The sequence below is a fragment of the Oncorhynchus keta genome, chromosome 27, assembly GCF_023373465.1.
Source record: "Oncorhynchus keta strain PuntledgeMale-10-30-2019 chromosome 27, Oket_V2, whole genome shotgun sequence".
NCBI classification, from domain to species: domain Eukaryota; kingdom Metazoa; phylum Chordata; class Actinopteri; order Salmoniformes; family Salmonidae; genus Oncorhynchus; species Oncorhynchus keta.
In genome coordinates, this window is record NC_068447.1 from 10,903,951 (window position 1) to 10,926,350 (window position 22,400).

The 22,400-nt window shown below is 48.4% G+C and overlaps 1 protein-coding gene across 1 annotated transcript; it reads right to left on the bottom strand.

Annotated features, from left to right (window-relative positions):
* Window positions 1-49: 49 nt before the first annotated feature.
* LOC118359531 (sodium-dependent lysophosphatidylcholine symporter 1) lies at window positions 50-21,889 on the bottom strand. The gene is made up of 14 exons (XM_035738035.2): window positions 21,402-21,889; window positions 21,174-21,293; window positions 20,160-20,284; window positions 19,771-19,903; window positions 11,537-11,615; window positions 6,622-6,785; window positions 6,177-6,267; window positions 5,939-6,060; window positions 5,742-5,825; window positions 5,555-5,638; window positions 5,341-5,453; window positions 1,504-1,647; window positions 1,033-1,209; window positions 50-624 (listed from the first exon to the last, which is right to left on the bottom strand). The coding sequence occupies exons 1-14, from the start codon at window positions 21,468-21,470 to the stop codon at window positions 582-584; spliced, it is 1,548 nt and encodes a 515-aa protein (XP_035593928.1). The 5' UTR covers window positions 21,471-21,889; the 3' UTR covers window positions 50-581.
* Window positions 21,890-22,400: the final 511 nt, after the last annotated feature.

Consider the following 22,400-nt stretch of genomic DNA (forward strand, 5'->3'; position numbering starts at 1 on the left):
GCCTACTGTATACTAGGTTAAAATACTTCAAATAAAATGTCGATCTTGATCCCTTTGAATATAAGTGGTTTATTACAAACATATTACTCTGAGGTCCTTGCATCCAGTGAACAGTACTGGACACCAGTGGTTCCCAACCAGAGCTACTAAGAACCCTGGTGGTACCTGCCCTACCCACAGGGGGTACCTGGTCTACCTACAGGGGGTACTTGAGAAGATCCATAAGACCATAGGCTTACTGGTAAAACGCACACGAGGGGGTACGTCAGGGGTACTCTGGGCAGAGAAAAATGAAGTCGGTGGTACATTAACAGAGAAAGGTTGGGAACCACTGTTGTACACAAAAGTGATTACAATGGTTGGATAAGAAAACACACACACATGCAGAAACACAATACATAGGCTGAGTCAAATGTCTGTGTTTCGGCCTGTGACCATGACAATCGTCTTCAGTGAAATAGGAAGCAGTGTCCTATAGCATGGTATCAGATGAGGTGTGAACAGTCATGCAACATGTCAGACAGAAGACACTGACAGATGGAAGTTTCCAGCTAGACAGGCTGGCTGTGTCTGAGCGGAGGCTACAATCCCACTGCCTCCATGTCTTGGTTTCCATCCACTTTCCTGTAAAGAACAAAATGTCATAGAATTATCAGGAAAGATTACATGTCTTCATAAAATAATAATAATGAATTATATTTTTTATAAAATCATACTGTAGATTCTATTATGTACATTATTTTCATATTACTATTTGTATTACTTTTTTTGAATCTACTTTTATTTTACTACTTGTTATTTTGGTACTATTGTATTTGTCATTGCTGAGGAGCATTAGCAAGTAAGCAAATGGCTGTACCATGTGCACGTGCCCAATAAACTTTTATTTGATTTGCGAGAAAAACAAAAACTAGACAGCTATAGTGATCTACCACTAGATGTCAGTCTAGCATACAATCAGCTCAACCAATTAATCCAAGTAATGTAGATCCACTGTAGGGTATTGGGACTATCAACAGGATGGAAACTCACTCTGCTTTCTGCAGTTCCTTTTGGATCTGGCCGCGCCGCTCCTCATTGATGGGGTAGAAATAAAACAGCACCAGACCAATGAGGAGGAGGACGACGGGCACAGGGGCGAACAGGACTCGCAACGCTGTGATCACAGCTGGGTTCTGCCTGCAGGCCCCAGGCTTATACCCTGCAAAGCTGAGGGTGGGGAGAGGAGGGTTACACTCGATAGACAAGCAATTACAGAAGAGGGGAAACGCTTCTGAAAGTGCCGCCGCACTACAGATAGAATCCAAGCATTGGTACAAATATAGATTGAGTCATGTATGGGGTTTATTTACATCAACATGACTCTTCATTGGATGCTGTTTAGAGACATGACAAACCCAAATGAAGAGTCATGTTGATGTAAAATAAATCCATACATGATTCAAATTCTATTTGTACCAATACTTAGGATTGTAGTCTCCAATCCTTGCAGGTGGAACTCACTGTAATGCCAGGGTAGAGATGCCCACAGACATCCCCCCTCCGAACTTGTTGAAGAAAACGTAGCAGGAGTAAAACATGGGCTCTAGGTCTGTACTGGTGGGATTCTTCACCTTGAAGTCATCAACTACATCCGGCAACATAGACCTGCACACAGACAGGATGACAAGGTACTGTGTGAGAATACATTGTAGACTATTTCACTCAATAAATAACACATTTATTACTGTCCACTTCTTCTTCCTTCCTTCCTTCCTTCCTTCCTTCCTTCCTTCCTTCCTTCCTTCCTTCCTTCCTTCCTTCCTTCCTTTAGTAGATGATTTAATAGTTGGGAGTAAAACACAGATGTTTCTCAGCTCAGAGAGCACTGCAGACCATTTCTTAACTTTCAAGTCTTAACTTTCAAGTGTGGTCCCCAATAGCTGTGGAAAAATAAGAATCTCAGAGTGTGTGGTAGGGAAGTGCCCCGGTCCAGAGTGTGTGGTAGGGAAGTGCCCCGGTCCAGAGTGTGTGGGAGGGAAGTGCCCCAGTCCAGAGTGTGTGGGAGGGAAGCGCCCCAGTCCAGAGTGTGGGAGGAAGCGCCCCAGTCCAGAGTGTGGGAGGAAGCGCCCCAGTCCAGAGTGTGTGGTAGGGAAGTGCCCCAGTCCAGAGTGTGTGGGAGGGAAGTGCCCCAGTCCAGAGTGTGTGGGAGGAAGCGCCCCAGTCCAGAGTGTGTGGGAGGAAGCGCCCCAGTCCAGAGTGTGGTAGGGAAGTGCCCCAGTCCAGAGTGTGTGGGAGGGAAGTGCCCCGGTCCAGAGTGTGTGGGAGGGAAGCGCCCCAGTCCAGAGTGTGTGGGAGGAAGCCCCAGTCCAGAGTGTGTGGGAGGAAGTGCCCCAGTCCAGAGTGTGTGGGAGGAAGTGCCCCAGTCCAGAGTGTGTGGTAGGGAAGCGCCCCAGTCCAGAGTGTGGGGGGAAGTGCCCCAGTCCAGAGTGTGTGGTAGGGAAGTGCCCCGGTCCAGAGTGTGTGGTAGGGAAGTGCCCCGGTCCAGAGTGTGTGGGAGGGAAGTGCCCCGGTCCAGAGTGTGTGGGAGGGAAGCGCCCCAGTCCAGAGTGTGTGGGAGGGAAGTGCCCCAGTCCAGAGTGTGTGGTAGGGAAGTGCCCCAGTCCAGAGTGTGTGGTAGGGAAGTGCCCCGGTCCAGACTGTGTGGTAGGGAAGTGCCCCGGTCCAGAGTGTGTGGTAGGGAAGTGCCCCGGTCCAGAGTGTGGGAGGGAAGTGCCCGGTCCAGTGTGTGGGAGGGAAGCGCCCCAGTCCAGAGTGTGTGGGAGGAAGCCCCAGTCCAGAGTGTGTGGTAGGGAAGCCCCAGTCAAGAGTGTGTGGTAGGGAAGTGCCCCGGTCCAGACTGTGTGGTAGGGAAGTGCCCCAGTCCAGAGTGTGTGGTCGGGAAGTGCCCCAGTCCAGAGTGTGTGGTAGGGAAGTGCCCCGGTCCAGAGTGTGTGGTAGGGAAGTGCCCCGGTCCAGAGTGTGTGGTAGGGAAGTGCCCCAGTCCAGAGTGTGTGGTAGGGAAGTGCCCCAGTCCAGAGTGTGTGGTAGGGAAGCCCCAGTCCAGAGTGTGTGGTAGGGAAGTGCCCCGGTCCAGAGTGTGTGGTAGGAAGTGCCCCGGTCCAGAGTGTGTGGTAGGGAAGTGCCCCAGTCCAGAGTGTGTGGTAGGGAAGTGCCCCAGTCCAGAGTGTGTGGTAGGGAAGCCCCAGTCCAGAGTGTGTGGTAGGGAAGTGCCCCGGTCCAGAGTGTGTAGTAGGGAAGTGCCCCAGTCCAGAGTGTGTGGTAGGGAAGTGCCCCAGTCCAGAGTGTGTGGTAGGGAAGTGCCCCAGTCCAGAGTGTGGGAGGGAAGTGCCCGGTCCAGAGTGTGTGGGAGGGAAGCGCCCCAGTCCAGAGTGTTGGGAGGGAAGCCCCAGTCCAGAGTGTGTGGGAGGGAAGTGCCCCAGTCCAGAGTGTGTGGGAGGGAAGCCCCAGTCCAGAGTGTGTGGTAGGGAAGCCCCAGTCCAGAGTGTGTGGTAGGGAAGTGCCCCGGTCCAGAGTGTGTGGTAGGGAAGCCCCAGTCCAGACTGTGTGGTAGGGAAGTGCCCCAGTCCAGAGTGTGTGGTAGGGAAGCGCCCCAGTCCAGAGTGTGTGGGAGGGAAGTGCCCCAGTCCAGAGTGTGTGGTAGGGAAGTGCCCCAGTCCAGAGTGTGTGGTAGGGAAGTGCCCTCGGTCCAGAGTGTGGGAGGGAAGTGCCCCAGTCCAGAGTGTGTGGTCCCCGGTCCAGACTGTGTTAGGGAAGTGCCCCAGTCCAGAGTGTGTGGTAGGGAAGTGCCCCAGTCCAGAGTGTGTGGGAGGGAAGCGCCCCAGTCCAGACAGTGGTAGGGAAGTGCCCCGGTCCAGACTGTGTGGTAGGGAAGTGCCCGGTCCAGACTGTGTGGTAGGGAAGTGCCCCAGTCCAGAGTGTGTGGTAGGAAGTGCCCCGGTCCAGAGTGTGTGGTAGGGAAGTGCCTCGGTCCAGAGTGTGTGGTAGGGAAGTGCCCCGGTCCAGAGTGTGTGGTAGGGAAGTGCCCCGGTCCAGAGTGTGTGGTAGGGAAGTGCCCCGGTCCAGAGTGTGTGGTAGGGAAGTGCCCCGGTCCAGACTGTGTGGTAGGGAAGTGCCCCGGTCCAGTTACCAGGGAGACAGGGCCATTATGATAGGCTATACTGACCTAACTGTTTATATAGTGGATTTCAAGATACTCTAGAGCACTGTTTCCTGAACTCAGTCCTCAGGACCCCTAGGGTGCACATTTTGGTTTCTGCCCTAGCACTACACCACTGTTTCAAATCAACAAAGGTTAATGATTATTTTAATCAGTTGTTTGCTAGGGCAGGCCTGGGCAGCTCCAGTCCTCGGGGGCTGACTGGTGTCACAGTTTTCTTAACACACCTGACTCCAATAATCACCTAATTATGATCTTCAGTTAAAAATACAATTAGTTTTACAACAGCTGTGTTTGCTAGGGACAAAAGTGTGACACCAATCTAGGGATGGGGGTAAAAGTGTGACACCAATCAGGCCCTAGGGATGGGGGTAAAAGTGTCAATCAGGCCCTAGGGATGGGGGTAAAAGTGTGACGCCAAATCAGGTCAAAATGGGTCTCCCGGTCACGGCCGGCTGCTACAGAGCTACTGGACTAGTGGCAAAGCCAGCTACTGCGATGCAGTGCCTTAGACCACTGCGCCACTCGGGAGGCACCAACAAATTCTTATTTGCAATGACGGCCTTCCCCAGCCAAACCCTATGGGACTCCTAATCACGGCCGGTTGTGATACAGCCTGGAATCGAACCAGGGTCTGTTGTAACGCCTCTAGCACGGAGATGTAGTGCCTTAGACCACTGCACCACTCAGGAGCCCTACACCATTGAACATGTAATGGTACTGTATCTCTAATGCTTGTTAATACGATCATCATTTTAGTCATCACATTTATTGTGTTTTGACCTACAGTGCATCTGGAAAGTATTCAGACCCCTTGACAAGGTTGTAGCGTCATACCCAAGAAAATTCAAGGCTGTAAATTGTTGCCAAAGGTGCTTCAACAAAGTACTGAGTAAAGGGTCTGAATACTTATGTAAATGTGATATTTCAGTTTGACATTTTTCGTAAATTTGCTAATATTTCTAAAAACCTGTTTTTGCTTTGTCATTATGGTGTATTGTGTGTAGACTGATGAGGGAAAGAGAAAAAAACAAACAATTTAATCAATTTTAGAATAAGGCTGTAACGTAACAAAATGTGGAAAAAGTCAAGGGATCTGAATACTGTCAGAATGCATTGTGTGTACAAACACAAACTCTCACCAGGGCAGCAGGTAGAGTGCCGATAGACTAGACCCAGATATGATGGACATAATGATGAAGACAGGCAGGTTGCTCTGTATGGACGCAATGATCACAAGGGCCGGTGCATACATCTGAAAAAAAGGAGAAACAACAGAGTGATGAAGGAAGTTCAGAAATGTTAAGGATCAGCTGAAACATATACATAACAACACTCTTGTTAAAGGGAACTTACACAGAGTCCTATGTACAGCGTCGTCTTCTTCCCCAGTCTCAAAAGCAATGTCTGCCACAGAGGGATGGACAATGTGGCAGCTGTCTAGACAAGGACACACACATACAAAAAAAAAAGACACTCTTGTTACCTAAATCAATGCATGAACCTGCTCTGAATGAGTGTCAAACGTGGTTACTTTACTCACTAGCAGGATAAGGACGAGGTGTTGGAAGTAGGCCCCCAGACCTGCAGCATGGGTACAGAAGAGGGCAAAGTTTCCTTGAGCCATCTGGGTAATGTCGCCGTGACAGGAAAGAAAGAGAATCATTTAAAAGTCATTAACTTTGATCATCATCATCATACACACAAAACACACAGTCCAGACCCTAGGGCGACCCTCACCTGGAAGGCAAGCGAGGCAAAGAGAAACCCGAATACGAGCTTCACGTAAGGGGTGTGTCCCACCACCATCTTCATACCTGCCAGGTAGGGCATACGGATACGGTCCAGGGTACTGAGAGGAGCTGGGGTGGAAAGTGAAACAAATCATCAATAAATAGCCTGATGTCTCTCGTACCCCAGTCAAAAAAAACAAAAAACAATCTACACACAACAGAAGCACCTAAGAAACCATACTCACCCAACTGCTCCTTCACACCCAGGAAGAGCACAACACAACACAGGAAATAGATTCCTCCCAAAACTAAAGCAGCAAGCACGTAAGCTCTCCTCTGAAGCCAAGACAGAAAAATAACAAAATGAATATTAAATCAGCGTATCTGTACTAAGACACACAACAACAAGCTCAGGGGAAAACATTAAAAAAATACTTGTCAGTTCAGACAAGACAAGATTACACTTCCTGTAATGACCACAAATAGGGAAGAACCTATAACTGGAATGCTATTGCTGCATTTCTACAGTGCAGGCAAATTCTAGTTGATAAGTTCTATTTCACACTTTTGACATATTGCAGAGAGGAAGTGATGCAAAATTGTCTTCTCGGTTACAGAAGAGTGTGATAGTGGTTATTGTAAGAGCGGGAAGAGAAAGACGGTGGGGGTTATGAATATGATGGACCAAACCGTGTTCTGAAGGGTATCAGTGAGGGGCGAGGAGACGTTACGGAGGGAGGCCTCGCTGTAGTTCAGCTGGCTGCAGACTTGTGCACTCTTAGCATGGTACACCCCCACAATCTGACCCTGAATGGTTGCACCCGCCAGTGTTGCAAACACCTCCATCCCCATTCCTGAGGGAAAAGAACTATTGAAGAGGATGGAGACATATACCATGAAAACAGTGACATGGAATTAACCAACCAGGGGTACTAGGAACCCTTGAAGTACCTGGTCTATCCACAGGGGGTACTTGAGAAGACTCATGAGACCATAGGTTAACTGGTAAAAGGCACATGAAGGGGGTACTTCAAGGGTACTCTGGGTAGAGCAAAATGTACTTGGTGGTACAGTAACAGAGAAAAGTTTGGGAAACACTGACATGGAGAACAGTGAAGAGGAAATGGAGAGGAAAAACATTTTACCTCAGGTGTTTTAGGGGTTAAAACCAAAGATGCTCTTTTTAAAAACAATATTACTGTGTGAGGCAACTCCACCACTTCTTTACCTACAGCACAACACCAGCGTCAACATATGTGAAAACGGTCCATTTCTACATTTTGTAGAAGAAAAAGTATATAGTTCTACCTGATAACATCAAAAGTTTAAACGTTTTAAAAACAGTGATTTTCAAACACTATTATCCCTTTCATACTGTAATGAAACAGCAGGGAGCAGGTCTCGAACCCTCGACCTTGCAGCCCGAGGTCCGGCGCGCTTATCGACTGTGCCGCAAAAAGAATCCTCCTGCGGCAGGGTCGATTTCCGCTTATAAACCCAGGATCGTTACAATACTAAGACGTTTTTCCCACCAACTTCACCACACCGTCAACTGTTATCTTATATCTGAAAGGTATTGCCGGTATCAATGTCAAAACTTTTATTTCTGCATAAGTAATCATTTCGATAAACGTTGGCCTAAGGCTTAGCATAGCATTTTGCCGCAATGCTGAGGCAGCAATCGTTGTAAAGGTATTCCCTTGTGTGGTCAAGAACATTTATGCAGCGTTTTTATTGGGACAGCGCCACCACGCTGCTTTGAGACATTTCTGTGGGGTCTCATCCTGATAAATCAATCAACATTTTCACTGAATCTCAGTTTGTATATTGGTTAGGCTACAATTAGGCTGGGGAAATGTTAGCTAAATTGAGGTGAGTGCTGCTCATGATCATCTCGTCTAGTTGGCTCATTTCTTACAACATTTTACCAGCATGTTATGTAGTTTAACAAGTGGATTATTTCGCAGTCCCTTAATAGCCTTGGCTTACTCCCGACCAAAAGCCGTCGACTTCACTGACTGTGATTTTGTTTCACTGAATCTCAGTTTGTGTAGAGAGGATTTGGTTAATTGGTTTCTTTCCCCAAAGCACACACATCCCTGGGTCGCTCCTCTTTTCAGTTCGCTGCATCTAGCGACTGGAACGAGCTGCAAAAAACAATCCAACTGGACAGTTTTATCTCCATCTCTTCATTCAAAGACTCAATCATGAACACTCTTACTGACAGTTGTGGCTGCTTCGTGTTGTGGCTGCTTCGTGTTGTGGCTGCTTCGTGTTGTGGCTGCTTCGTGTTGTGGCTGCTTCGTGTTGTGGCTGCTTCGTGTTGTGGCTGCTTCGTGTTGTGGCTGCTTCGTGTTGTGGCTGCTTCGTGTTGTGGCTGCTTCGTGTTGTGGCTGCTTCGTGTTGTGGCTGCTTCGCGTGATGTATTGTTGTCTCTACCTTCTTGCATTTTGTGCTGTTGTCTGCGCCCCAATAATGTTTATTACATGTTTTGTGCTGCCACCATGTTGTTTTGCTACCATGTTGTGCTGCTGCCATGATGTGTTGCTACCATGCTGTGTTGTTGTCTTAGGTCTCTCTTTATGTAGTGTCACTCTTGTCGTGATGTGTGTTTTGTCCTATAATTTTATATCCCAGCCCCCGTCCCCTTTTGCCTTCTGGTAGGCCTTCATTGTAAATAAGAATTTGTTCTGAACTGACTTGCCTAGTTAAAATAAAGGTTAAATAAATCAAATTAAAGTCGCTCTAGTTTATGTATTTGCTCATCTATCACTAATCAGAAACAATTAGCATGCAATAACGCCAGTCTAAAATATGCCAGCCTAAAATGTGTCAGCATATTATTTTTGCTCGACTTCGTATAGGCAAAAGCACGTGGTTACTAGTCCCAACGCTCTAACCACTAGGCGACCTGCCGCTCTGCCTCACAAACACACGCGATCGTCCTCCCTCAAGCGTCTTAGACGACCGTGCCACCTCAAAAGCTAACTAATGAGGTGAAGCAAGCACGAAACTTCAGGCTAAGGAGTTTCACACATCCCTATGTGCTACATCCACCCCTCAAACATCCTCAACAGCGACCCCAGCGTTGAGCTGAGCTCAACTGTAGATCTGAGCTCAACTGTAGATCCGAGCTCAACTGTAGATCCGAGCTCAACTGTAGATCCGAGCTCAACTGTAGATCCGAGCTCAACTGTAGATCCGAGCTCAACTGTAGATCCGAGCTCAACTGTAGATCCGAGCTCAACTGTAGATCTGAGCTCAACTGTGGATCCGAGCTCAACTGTAGATCCGAGCTCAACTGTAGATCCGAGCTCAACTGTAGATCCGGTTCACGGTACCACTGAGCGCTCACCGAGTGGCGCAGCGGTCTAATGCACTGCATCTCAGTGTCACAACAGTACCTGGTTAAAATCCAGGCTGCATCACATCTGGCTGTGATTAGGAGTCCCATAGGACGACGCACAATCATCCCAGCATCATCTGGGTTTGGCAGGGGTAGACCGTCATTGTAAATAAGAATTTGTTCTTAAACTGACTTGCCTAGTTAAATGAAAGGTTCTACTTAAAATAATAATAATAACTAAATACACAAAAGGATGTCAAGCTGCTTAGAAATAGGGGTGTGCTGAGTACAACAGATATGGAGAATTTTCTGAATACGTATTTTTTATGACAAGTGTTTTGTTTTTTTCAGCTGCCAGCATGCATCTCTGTTTCACTCAAACAGTGTGAAGCTGTGTGCTCTAAACAGCGGTTGGCTACATCTTCTGTAACAGTCAGTATGTGGTGTGGCCACCAGCTGCATTAAGTACTACAGTGCATCTCCTCCTCATGGACTGCACCAGATTTGCCAGTTCTTGCTGTGAGATGTCACCCCACTCTTCCACCAAGGCACCTGCAAGTTCCCAGACATTTCAGGGGGGGAATGGCCCTAGCCCTCACCCTCTGATCCAACAGGTCCCAGACGTGCTCAATGGGATTGAGATCCGGGCTCTTTGCTGGCCATGGCAGAACACTGACATTCCTGTCACGCACAGAACGGGCAGTATGGCTGGTGGAACTGTCATGCCGGAGGGTCATGTCAGGATGAGCCTGCAGGAAGGGTACCACATGAGGGAGGAGGATGTCTTCCCTGTAACACATAGCGTTGAGATTGCATGCAATGACAACAAGCTCAGTCCGATGATGCTGTGACACACTGTCCCAGACCATGACGGATCCTCCACCTCCAAATCGATCCCGCTCCAGAGTACAGGCCTCAGTGTAACGCTCATTCCTTCGACGATAAACACAAGTCCGACCATCACCCCTGGTGAGACAAAACCGCAACTCAGTGAAGAGCACTTTTTGCCAGTCCTGTCTGGTCCAGCGACAGTGGATCCATAGGCGACCTTGTTGTCGGTGATGTAAAGCAGGTCCTCACCAGACAACAGGCCTACAAGCCCTCAGTCCAGCCTCTCTCAACCTATTGCAGACAGTCTGAGCACTGATGGAGGGATTGTGTGTTCCTGGTGTAACTCGGCAGTTGTTGTTGCCATCGTGTACCTGTCCCGCAGGTGTGATGTTCGGATGTACCGATCCTGTGCAGGTGTTGTTACACATGGTCTGCCACTGCGAGAACGATCAGCTGTCCATCCTGTCTCCCTGTCGTGCTGTCTTGGTCGTCTCACAGTACAGACATTGCAATTTATTGCCCTGGCCACATCTGCAGTCCTCGTGCCTCCTTGCAGCATGCCTAAGGCACGTTCAAACAAATGAGCAGGGACCCTGGGCATCTTTCTTTTGGTGTTTTTCAGAGTCAGTAGAAAGGCCTCTTTAGTGTCCGAAATCTTCATAACTGTGACCTTAATTGCCTACCGTCTGTAAGCTGTTAGTGGCTTAACGACTATTCCACAGGAGCATGTTCATGAATTGTTTATGGTTCATTGAACAAGCATGAGAAACAGTGTTCAACCCCTTTACAATGAAGATCTGTGAAGTTATCTGGATATGTACGAATTATCTTTGAAAGACAGGGTCCTGAAAAAGGGACGTTTCTTTTTTTGCTGAATTTAGAAACACTGCTGTTTTCAGACACTGGTTTGGTGCTGGAGATAATGAATATGAGGTTGAAAAGTGGCAGATTTGGCATACTGTCCATAGACTGAAACCAAGCCAGTATTTATATTATCTCTAATGCACACAACACTTCTTCAATTAAGCGTTTTTTTTTTTTTTTTTACACTGAAGTTCAGGAAATGTGTCTGTGTCTCTGATCATTGACCTGTTAACTTTAGCTTGCTTTCAGCCAACACCCCGTCCACAGCAAACAGAGTCAGTCACTGCCAGGAAACCAAATCATCAACAGTCAGGCATGAAACTGACATCCTGTCTGGCCTGCCTACGTCTCTATACAAATAATAATAATAGTGATAACCACTACATAGGCTACATCACAACAACGGAGTACATTAGTGATGGTTGTACCATCATCATTATCATAAGAATGTGTTTACTAATCATTTAATCCGGGAAGTTCTGCTAAAATTACATGAAATCATAGTTTCCATGGGAAACCTGAAACAATATCTGATGAGTGATTTAACTCCAGAGGATGCCTTACTGTAGCCGGTGGCAGAGTCTCTGTCCTTCTGGTCACCCCCCAGGAACATGTTGAGTGAAGAGTAGGGGACATGATAGCACTGGAGAGGGAAGAGATGGACTTTAACCACAGGAACATGTTGAGTGAAGAGTAGGGGACATGATAGCACTGGAGAGGGAAGAGATGGACTTTAACCACAGGAACATGTTGAGTGAAGAGTAGGGGACATGATAGCACTGGAGAGGGGAGAGATGGACTGTAACCACAGGAACATGTTGAGTGAAGAGTAGGGGACATGATAGCACTGGAGAGGGAAGAGATGGACTGTAACCACAGGAACATGTTGAGTGAAGAGTAGGGGACATGATAGCACTGGAGAGGGAAGAGATGGACTTTAACCACAGGAACTGGACATGATAGCAGAGGGAAGAGATGGATGGACTGTAACATGATAGCACATGGACTTTAACCACAGGAACATGTTGAGTGAAGAGTAGGGGACATGATAGCACTGGAGAGGGAAGAGATGGACTGTAACCACAGGAACATGTTGAGTGAAGAGTAGGGGACATGATAGCACTGGAGAGGGAAGAGATGGACTTTAACCACAGGAACAATGCACAAAGAACAGTAGAGTATTTGGGTGTAACCATAGTTCTGTTAGAAGTTGGGTGCACCTAAACATTATAAGCACCGCTTGCAAAATGGAATAGATTGTGGCTACTAGCTTAGTAGTCGCCACAGAGGACCGAGCACACCTCCATCTACATTGACAGTGCTGTAGTGGAGCAGGGCAAGAGCTTCAAGTTCCTCTGTGTCCACATCACTAAGGAATTATCATGTTCCAAACACACCAACACAGTCGTGAAGAGGGCACGACAAAACCTCTTCCCCCCTCAGGAGGCTGAAAAGATTTGTCATGTTTTACAGCTGCACCATTGAGAGAGAGAATCTTGAATGGCTGCATCACCGCTTGGTACGGAAACTGCTTGGCACCCGACGCTATAAGTTTGGCACACCTGTATCTGAGGAGTTTCACCCATTCTTCTCTGCAGATCCTCTCAAGCTCAGTCAGGTTTGTTGGGGAGTGTTGCTGCACAGCTATTTTCAGGTCTCTCCAGACATGTTCTATTGGGCTCAAGTCCGGGCTCTGGATGTGCCACCCAAGGCCATTCAGAAACTTGTTCCGAAGCCACTCCTGCGTTGTCTTGGCTGTGTGCTTAGGGTCATTTTCCTGTTGGATGGTGAACTTTGGCCCCAGTCGGAGGTCCTGAGCAGGTTTCAATCAAGAATCGCTTTGTACTTTGCTCCGTTCATCTTTGCCTCAATCCTGACTAGTCTCCCAGTCCCTGCAGCTGAAAAACATCCCCACAGCATGATGCTGCCACCACCATGCTTCACTGTAGGGATGGTGCCAGGTTTCCACATGGGTTGTGACACTTGGCATTCAGGCCAAAGAGTTCAATTTTTGTTTCATCAGACCAGAGAATCTTGTTTCCCATGGTCTGAGAGTCTTTAGGTGCCTTTTGGCAAACTCCAAGTGGGCTGTCATGTACCTTTCACTGAGGAGTGGCTTCCGTCTGGCCACTCTACCATAAAGGCTTGATTGGTGGAGTTCTACAGAGATTGTTGTCCTTCTAGAAGGTTCTCCCATCTCCACAGAGGAACTGTAGAGCTCTGTCAGAGGGACCATCGGGTTCTTGGTCACCTCCCTGACCAAGGCCCTTCTCCCCCAACTGCTTATTTAGGCCGGACAGCCAGCTCATGAAGAGTTTGAGGTTCCAAACTACTTCCATTTAAGAATAATGGAGGCCACCATGTTCTTGGGGCGCTTCAAGGCTTCAGAAATGTTTGGTAACCTTCCCTAGATCTGTGCCTCGACACAATCCTGTCTCAGAGGTCTACGGACAATACCGTCGACCTCATGGCTTGGTTTTTGCTCTGACATGCACTGTGGGACCTTACAGCGCCTTGCAAAAGTATTCATCACCTCTTGGCGTTTCTCCTATTTTGTTACATTACAAATCTGTAATTTAAATAGATTTTTATTTGGATTTCAGGTCATGGACATACACAAAATAGTCCAAATTGGTGAAGTGAAAAAAATTACTTGTTTTAAAATTATAATTTTTTAATGGAAAAGTGGTGCGTGCATATGTATCCCCCCCCCCCCCTTTGCTATGAAGCCCCAAAATAAGATCTGACTTAACCAATTACCTTCAGAAGTCACATAATGAATTAAATAAAGTCCACCTGTTTGCAATCTAAGTGTCACATGATCTCAGTATATATACACTTGTGTCACGTTCTGTCCATCGTTCGTATGTGTTTGTGTTTTCCTTGTTTTAGTGTTGGTCAGGACGTGAGCAGGGTGGGCATTCTATGTTGTGTGTCTGGTTTGTCTATTTCTATGTTTGGCCTGATATGGTTCTCAATCAGAGGCAGGTGTTAGTCATTGTCTCTGATTGGGAACCATATTTAGGTAGCCTGTTTTGTGTTGGGTTTTGTGGGTGATTGTTCCTGTCTCTGTGTTTGCACCAGATAGAGCTGTTTAGGTTTTCACTTTTCTGGTTTTGTATAGTCTGTTCATGTAAAACATGAATAACCACCACGCTGCATTTTGGTCCGCCTCTCTTTCACCAGAAGAAAACCCTTACAGAATCACCCACCAACCAAGAACCAAGCGGCGTGGTAAACAGAGGCAGCAGCAACCGCAGCAGCAGGAGAAGCGACAGGTGCAGCAGGAGCAACAGCAGCAGCAGCAAAGGCAGCAGCAGGAGAAGCAACAGAGGCAGCAGCAGGAGAAGCAGCAGCAGCAGCAGCAGTGGGAGAGGCTGCACTATTTGGATAAATGGACTTGGGAGGAGATCCTTGACGGAAAAGGACCCTGGGCAGAGCCAGGGGAATATTGCCGCCCCAAAGCCGAGCTGGAGGCAGCGAAAGCAGAGAGGCGGCATTATGAGGAGCAAGCACGGCAGAGCGGCTGGAAGCCCGAGAGGCACCCCCAAAAATGTCTTGGCACAGGGAGAGTGTGGCAGAGTCAGGAGTCAGACCTGAGCCAACTCCCCCTGTTTACCGTAAGGAGCCATGGATGGAATTGGAGCTGTCGGCGAAGCTGAGTGCTGAGTCTGAGAGTGTTGAGGATGTATTGGACAGAGTAGAGAGAAAGCTGTTGGTTTGGCATAGTATGCACGGCATAGTATGCACGGCATTTGCCCTGAGGAGCGTGTTAGCTGTCCGAAGTCACCCGTGTCAGTTCCTCGTACTCAGCCTGAAACGTGTGTTGGAGTTCCGGGGGATTTGATGCCGGCTATACACACCAGGTCTCCAGTACACCTTCACAACCCGGTGTGTCCTGTTCCTTGCACTCACCTGGAGGTGTGTGGCCCGGTACCACCAATGCCGGCTCCCCGCACCAGGCGGTTTCTCCGTCCCATCAACACAGGTGCTCCCGCCTGTCCGGCGCTGCCAGAGCTCCCGCTCCTCAGTCCAGAGGCACCAGCGCTCCTCAGTCCAGAGGCGCCAGAGCTTCTCTGTCCAGCGCGGCCAGAGACTTCCTCCTCTCCAGCCCAGCCGGAGTCTCCCGCCTGTCCAGAGGCGCCAGAGCCCCTCATTCCAGAGGCGCCAGTGCCGCCAGTCTGCCCAGCGCCGCCAGTCTGCCCAGCGCCGCAAGTGCCGCCAGTCTGCCCAGCGCCGCCAGCACCGGCAGTCTGCCCAGCGCCGCCAGTGCCGCCAGTCTGCCCAGCACCGCCAGTGCCGCAAGTCTGCCCAGCACCGCCAGTGCCGCCAGTCTGCCCAGCGCCGTCTAAGCTACCCGTCTGCCCATGCCCGCCAGTGCCATCAGTCTGCCCAGCGCCGCCAGTGCCGCCAGTCTGCCCAGCGCCGCCAGTCTGCCCAGCGCCGTCTGAGCTACCCGTCTGCCCAGCGCCGTCTGAGCTACCAGTCTGCCCAGCGCCGCCAGTCTGCCCAGCGCCGCAAGTGCCGCCAGTCTGCCCAGCGCCGCCAGTGCCGCCAGAACTGCCAGTCAGCCAGGATCCGCCAGTCTGCCAGGATCCACCAGTCAGCCAGGATCTGCCAGGATCCGCCAGTCAGCCAGGATCTGCCAGAACTACCAGTCAGCCAGGATCCGCCAGAACTGCCAGTCAGCCAGGATCCGCCAGTCTGCCAGGATCCGCCAGTCAGTCAGGATCCGCCAGAACTGCCAGTCAGCCAGGATCCGCCAGTCTGCCAGGATCCACCAGTCAGCCAGGATCTGCCAGGATCCGCCAGTCAGCCAGGATCTGCCAGAACTACCAGTCAGCCAGGATCCGCCAGAACTGCCAGTCAGCCAGGATCCGCCAGTCTGCCAGGATCCGCCAGTCAGCCAGGATCCGCCAGAACTGCCAGTCGGCCAGGATCTGCCAGTCGGCCAGGATCTGCCAGTCAGCCAGGATCCGCCAGTCTGCCAGGATCAGTTAGATCCGCCATTCAGCCAGGATCCGCCAGTGTGCCAGGATCCGCCATTCAGCCAGGATCCGCCAGTCAGCCAGGATCCGCCAGTCTGCCAGAATCCTCCAGTCTGCCAGGATCCACCAGTCAGCCAGGATCCGCCAGTCTGCCAGGATCCGCCAGTCAGCCAGGATCTGCCAGAACTGCCAGTCAGCCAGGATCCGCCAGAACTGCCAGTCAGCCAGGATCCGCCAGTCAGCCAGGATCCGCCAGTCAGCCAGGATCCGCCAGTCTGCCAGAACTGCCAGTCGGCCAGGATCTGCCAGTCAGCCAGGATCTGCCAGTCAGCCAGGATCCGCCAGTCGGCCAGGATCTGCCAGTCAGCGAGGATCCGCCAGAACTGCCAGTCAGCCAGGATCCGCCAGTCAGCCAGGATCCGCCAGTCTGCCAGGATCCGCCAGTCAGCCAGGATCTGCCAGAACTGCCATTCGGCCAGGATCTGCCAGTCGGCCAGGATCCGCCAGTCTGCCAGGATCAGTTAGATCCGCCATTCAGCCAGGATCCGCCAGTCTGCCAGGATCCGCCAGTCAGCCAGGATCCGCCAGTCAGCCAGGATCCACCAGAACTGCCAGTCAGCCAGGATCCGCCAGTCTGCCAGGATCCGCCAGTCTGCCAGGATCCGCCAGTCAGCCAGGATCCGCCAGAAGTGCCAGTCGGCCAGGATCCGCCAGTCGGCCAGGATCCGCCAGTCGGCCAGGATCCGCCAGTCGGCCAGGATCCGCCAGTCAGCCAGGATCCGCCAGTCTGCCAGGATCCGCCAGAACTGCCAGTCGGCCAGGATCTGCCAGTCAGCCAGGATCTGCCAGTCTGCCAGGATCCGCCAGTCTGCCAGGATCCGCCAGTCAGCCAGGATCCGCCAGAACTGCCAGTCGGCCAGGATCTGCCAGTCAGCCAGGATCTGCCAGTCAGCCAGGATCCGCCAATCAGCCAGGATCTGCCAGTCAGCCAGGATCTGCCGGAACCCCCAGCCAGCCAGGATCTAGTAGATCCATCAAACTGCCTGAGCTTCCTCTCACTCCCGAGCTTCCTCTCACTCCCGAGCTTCCTCTCACTCCCGAGCTTCCTCTCACTCCCGAGCTTCCTCTCACTCCCGAGCTTCCTCTCACTCCCGAGCTTCCCCTCAGTCCCGAGCTTCCCCTCAGTCCCGAGCTTCCCCTCACTCCCGAGCTTCCCCTCAGTCCCGAGCAGTCCTGATCTACCTCAGTCCAGTGGGGCCCGTTGTTAGGTTTCCTAGGCCAAGGTTAGCAGCGAGGGTCGCCACTCAAGGGACGCTAAGGAGGTGGACTAAGACAGTTATGGAGTGGGGTCCACGTCCAGCGCCAGAGCCGCCACCGCAGACAGATGCCCACCCAGACCCTCCCCTATAGGTTTAGGTTGTGCGTTCGGAGTCCGCACCTTGGGGGTTTGTCACGTTCTGTCCATCGTTCGTATGTGTTTTCCTTGTTTTAGGGTTGGTCAGGACGTGAGCTGGGTGGGCATTCTATGTTGTGTGTCTGGTTTGTATATTTCTATGTTTGGCCTGATATGGTTCTCAATCAGAGGCAGGTGTTAGTCATTGTCTCTGATTAGGAACCATATTTAGGGTGCCTGTTTTGTGTTGGGTTTTGTGGGTGATTGTTCCTGTCTCTGTGTTTGCACCAGATAGGACTGTTTAGGTTTTCACTTTTCTTGTTTTGTATAGTCTGTTCATGTATAGTCGTCTTTATTAAAAACATGAATAACCACCACGCTGCATTTTGGTTCGCCTCTCTTTCACCAGAAGAAAACCCTTACAACTTGTTCTGAAAGGCCCCAGATTCTGCAACGCCACTAAGCGAGCGGTACCATTGAAGACCAAGGATCTCTCCAAACAGGTCAGGGACAAAGTTGTGGAGTAGTACAGATCAGGGTTGGGTTATAAAAAAAAGATCAGAAATTTTGAACATCCCACGGAGCACCATTAAATCCATTATTAAAAAAATAGAAAGAATATGGCACCACAAGAAACCTGCCAAGAGAGGGCCGCCCACCAAAACTCACAGACCAGGTAAGGAGAGCATTAATCAGAGAGGCAACAAAGAGACCAAAGATAACCCTGAAGGAGCTGCAAAGCTCAACAGCGGAGATTGGAGTATCTGTCCATAGGACCACATTAAGCCGTACACTCCACAGAGCTGGGCTTTACGGAAGTGTCCAGAAAAAAGCCATTGCTTAAAGAAAAAAATAAGCAAACACGTTTGGTGTTCGCCAAAAGGCATCTGGGAGACTCACCAAACATATGGAACAAGGTACTCTGGTCAGAGGAGACTAAAATGTAGCTTTTTGCCCATCAAGGAAAACACATGTCAGGTGCAAACCAAACACCTCTCATCACCCCAAGAACAACATCCCCACAGTAAGCATGGCGGTGGCAGCATCATGATGTGGGGATGTTTTTCCATCGGCAGGGAAACTGGTCAGAATTGAAGGAATGATGGTTGGTGATAAATAAAGGGAAATTCTTGAAGGAAACCTGGTTCAGTCTTCCAGAGATTTGAGACTGGGACGGAGGTTCAACTTCCAGCAGGACAATGACACTAAGCATACTGCTAAAGCAACACTCAAGTGGTTTAAGGGGAAACATTTAAATGTCTTTAGAATGGCCTTGTCAAAGCCCAGACCTCAATCCAATTGAAAATATGTGGTATGACTTAAAGATTGCTGTACACCAGTGGAACCCATCCAACTTGAAGGAGCTGGACCAGTTTTGCCTTGAAGAATGGCCAAAAATCCCAGTGGCTAGATGTGCCAAGCTTATAGAGACATACCCCAAGAGACTTGCAGCTGTAATTGCTGTAAAAGGTGGCTCTACAAAGTATTGACTTTGGTGGGGGTGAATAGTTATGCAAGCTCAAGTTCTGTTTTTTTTGTCTTACTTCTTGTTTGTTTCAAAATAAAACATATTTAGCATCTTCAAAGTGGTAGGCATGTTGTGTAAATTAAATGATACTAACCCCCCCAAAAATCCATTTTAATTCCAGGTTGTAAGGCAACAAAATAGGAAAAATGCCAAGGGGGTGAATACTTTGCAAACCACTGTATATAGACATGTGTGTGCCTTTCCAAATCATGTCCAATCAAATTGATTGTGGACAAGTGGACTCCAAGTGGACTTCTCAAGGATGATCAATGGAAACAGGATGCACCTGAGCTCATTTTTGAGTGTCATTGCAAAGGGTCTGAACACTTATGTAAATAAGGTTTTTCAGTTACATATAACATTTGCAAAAATCTCAAAATCTGTTTTCACTTGGTCATTATGGGGTATTTTGTGTAGATTGTAGAGGATTTTTAAATTTTATTTAATCCATTTTAGAATAAGGCTATAACGTAACAAAATGTGGAAAAAGTCCAGGGGTCTAAATACTTTCCAAATGCAGTTTCTATGTACATATCTACCTCAATGACCTCATACCCCTGCACATCAACTCAGTATTGGTACCCCTGCACATCAACTCAGTACTGGTACCCCTGCACATCAACTCAGTATTGGTACCCCTGCACATCAACTCAGTACTGGTACCCCTGCACATCAACTCAGTACTGGTACCCTGTGTATGTAGCCAAGTTATTGTTACTCATTGTGCATTTATTTATTGTGTTATTATTTTTAAAATTGTTCTATTATTTCTCTTTTTTACTCCTTTGCATCGTTGGGAAGGGCCCGTAAGTAAGCATTTCACTGTTAGTCTACACCTGTTGTTTACGAAGCACGTGACAAAATAACATTTCATTTGATTTGAGCTTACAGTCATGAAGACATCAAAGAGGCAGCTCCAGATGAAGAACCAGAAGAAACTGGAGGAGGGAGACATGGACTCCTGAGGCGTGAACCACATCATGATGTAGGCCAGGACGCCCAGAGGCATGGAGAATACGATCCTGAGGGGTGGAAGGGAGGGAATATCGCACATTGCTTGAATGGTGAAATCATGGGCAGTTTAATCGTGTTTTATCATCAGAATGTATCCTAAATCAGTGATGTGGTGTGCAGAGAAAGAAAGAAAGGATACCTAGTCAATTATACAACTGAATGCATTCAACTGAAATGTGTATTCCGCATTTAACACAACCCCTCTGAATAAGAGGTGCGGAGGGCTGCAGATATTATGGGCGTTGCTCTTCTGAAGTCACTAACCAGGGAATGAGTTTGCCGATGCGTGTCCTACCACTCTTGATGACCATATATCCCACCAGAGGGTCAGTGATGGCATCCCATGCCCGGCCAAGGAAGAGGATGAGAGATGCATAGAAGGCCCCCATCTAGAGGTGCAGTATAAAGGATCATTACTGGGTGGTGGGGTTGTTAAAAGGAATGAGCCTCTGCCTGGTGTTAATAGAACTCACTAACTAAAGTAATGGAGGTGACAGTGTTGTTAAATTACAGAGGGTGGCTGCTCTGTTGCATCATGGGATGAGGGCTGAGTGCAATACCACACCAATAAATATATATAACAAAAGCAGAATCTAAAATACACACTATGCTATTACCATCATATACGGTGCTGTTTGGTTGGTATAGTTGGCCTAAAGTAGTAGAATCTTACATTGAATTTCTAGGAGGTACTAATGAAGGGTTTATAGCCAAGGCTACACATAAAAGGGAAGTTACGAAATAACTTTTTTTAAACAACTCAACAAAGAGCATTTGATGCCAATAACTAAACTTCAGCCATGATGTCCGAGGCAGATTAATTATTTGATCATTTTCTGCATTATAAAAACAACTTTCTTTGGAGAAGGGATGAGAGTTACAGTAATAATACAAATAGTTGCATTCCCAACACACACACACACACACACACACACACACACACACACACACACACACACACACACACACACACACACACACACACACACACACACACACACACACACACACACACACGCTACAGGCATTACAAAACATGCTATAAGAATTGAACTGAGGACACTAATTCCAGTCAACTTGGAATAGTCTTCAGAAGAAAAAAACAACATCAATATATTACTACCATCCTTGTTGATTATACTGACATTATAATCCTCATTATTAATATGGGTGGGCGGGGGAAGTAAATATTTTCTACAAAAATTCCATCTCAGATCAATAGTTGAGGTTAAACATCAGTGTCATCCAGGCAGACCTCATCCGACCCCCAGCACTGACCTGTACAACATCCAGCAGGAAAATCTGCAAGAAGAATCCCTTTGCGTTGGCCGTCATTTGATAGGGCATGCCACCAACTGCATAACTTATCTTCCTGGAGAAAGGAATGCCTCTGGTTTTCTGCAAGAATATTACATGGTTTATTTAGCCTGCTCAATTAGCATTAGTCCGAAATTCGGTGGATACAAATTGAGAAAGGTTACAAAATAACGGGCAAAATAACATTACCAGTGTTGCGTTTCCATCCTTCGTTGTAGCCAACTCATACCCATCACTGATCACCGTGGTATGTGCCATTCTCTCGTTCACAACTTAAAAATAACTATAATTTTACGTGGTATGGTATTATTAGTAAGCGATTTGAACTTCAATAGAGTGAGTGGCGTATGCTCGCATCGGTTTAAAGCCGGTTTGCATTTTGCGGTGTTATTCAACACAGGGTATTGATGCTTTGTCTTTCGGAATATTGTGAAACCACCAGTAACCACTCCTTGTTGAGATGACAACACCACCAGAAGGTTCCGATTACTATGGCTGGAGTACAAAAGTTGCATACAACTAAAATAAATATAATAAACGTTTTAATGGGCTTACCCTACAGAAATAGCACTATAATGTACTAATAGACCAACAGAATTCCATATTAAAGCAGATTAGTTGGCCAACTAGGCTATGGTTCAAACCCGGGTCTCATCTGCACCACAAGACTGTTAGCCTGCTTTGTGAAGCAACAGCTGTGCTGGAATGCAAACAATATGGGTGTCACTTCTGATGGTATGGAGCGGGAGGATGAGGGTCAAGGGCTGGAATGGCTGGTAGTGGAAAGACACAGGAAGAAGAGAGATCACGATAGAGAAATACACAGGAAGAAGAGAGATCATGATACAGAAAGAGACAGGAAGAAGAGAGATCATGATAAAGACACAGGAAGAAGAGAGATCATCATACAGAAAGACACAGGAAGAAGAGACATCACGATACAGAAAGACACAGGAGGAAGAGACATCACGACACAGGAAGAAGAGAGATCACGATAGAGAAATACACAGGAAGAAGAGACATCACGATACAGAAAGACACAGGAAGAAGAGAGATCACGGTACAGAAAGACACAGGAAGAAGAGACATCACGACACAGGAAGAAGAGACATCACGATACAGAAAGACACAGGAAGAAGAGACATCACGACACAGGAAGAAGAGACATCACGATACAGAAAGACACAG

Coding starts and splice junctions, on each gene's coding strand:
- LOC118359531 (XM_035738035.2), bottom strand. CDS start 21,470: ATGGCACATACCACGGTGATCAGTGATGGGTATGAGTTGGCTACAACG. Junction 20,285..21,173: donor TCCTGCTGGATGTTGTACAG/GTCAGTGCTGGG, acceptor CTGCACCTCTAG/ATGGGGGCCTTCTATGCATC. Junction 1,210..1,503: donor ATCTCTACCCTGGCATTACA/GTGAGTTCCACC, acceptor CCCCACCCTCAG/CTTTGCAGGGTATAAGCCTG.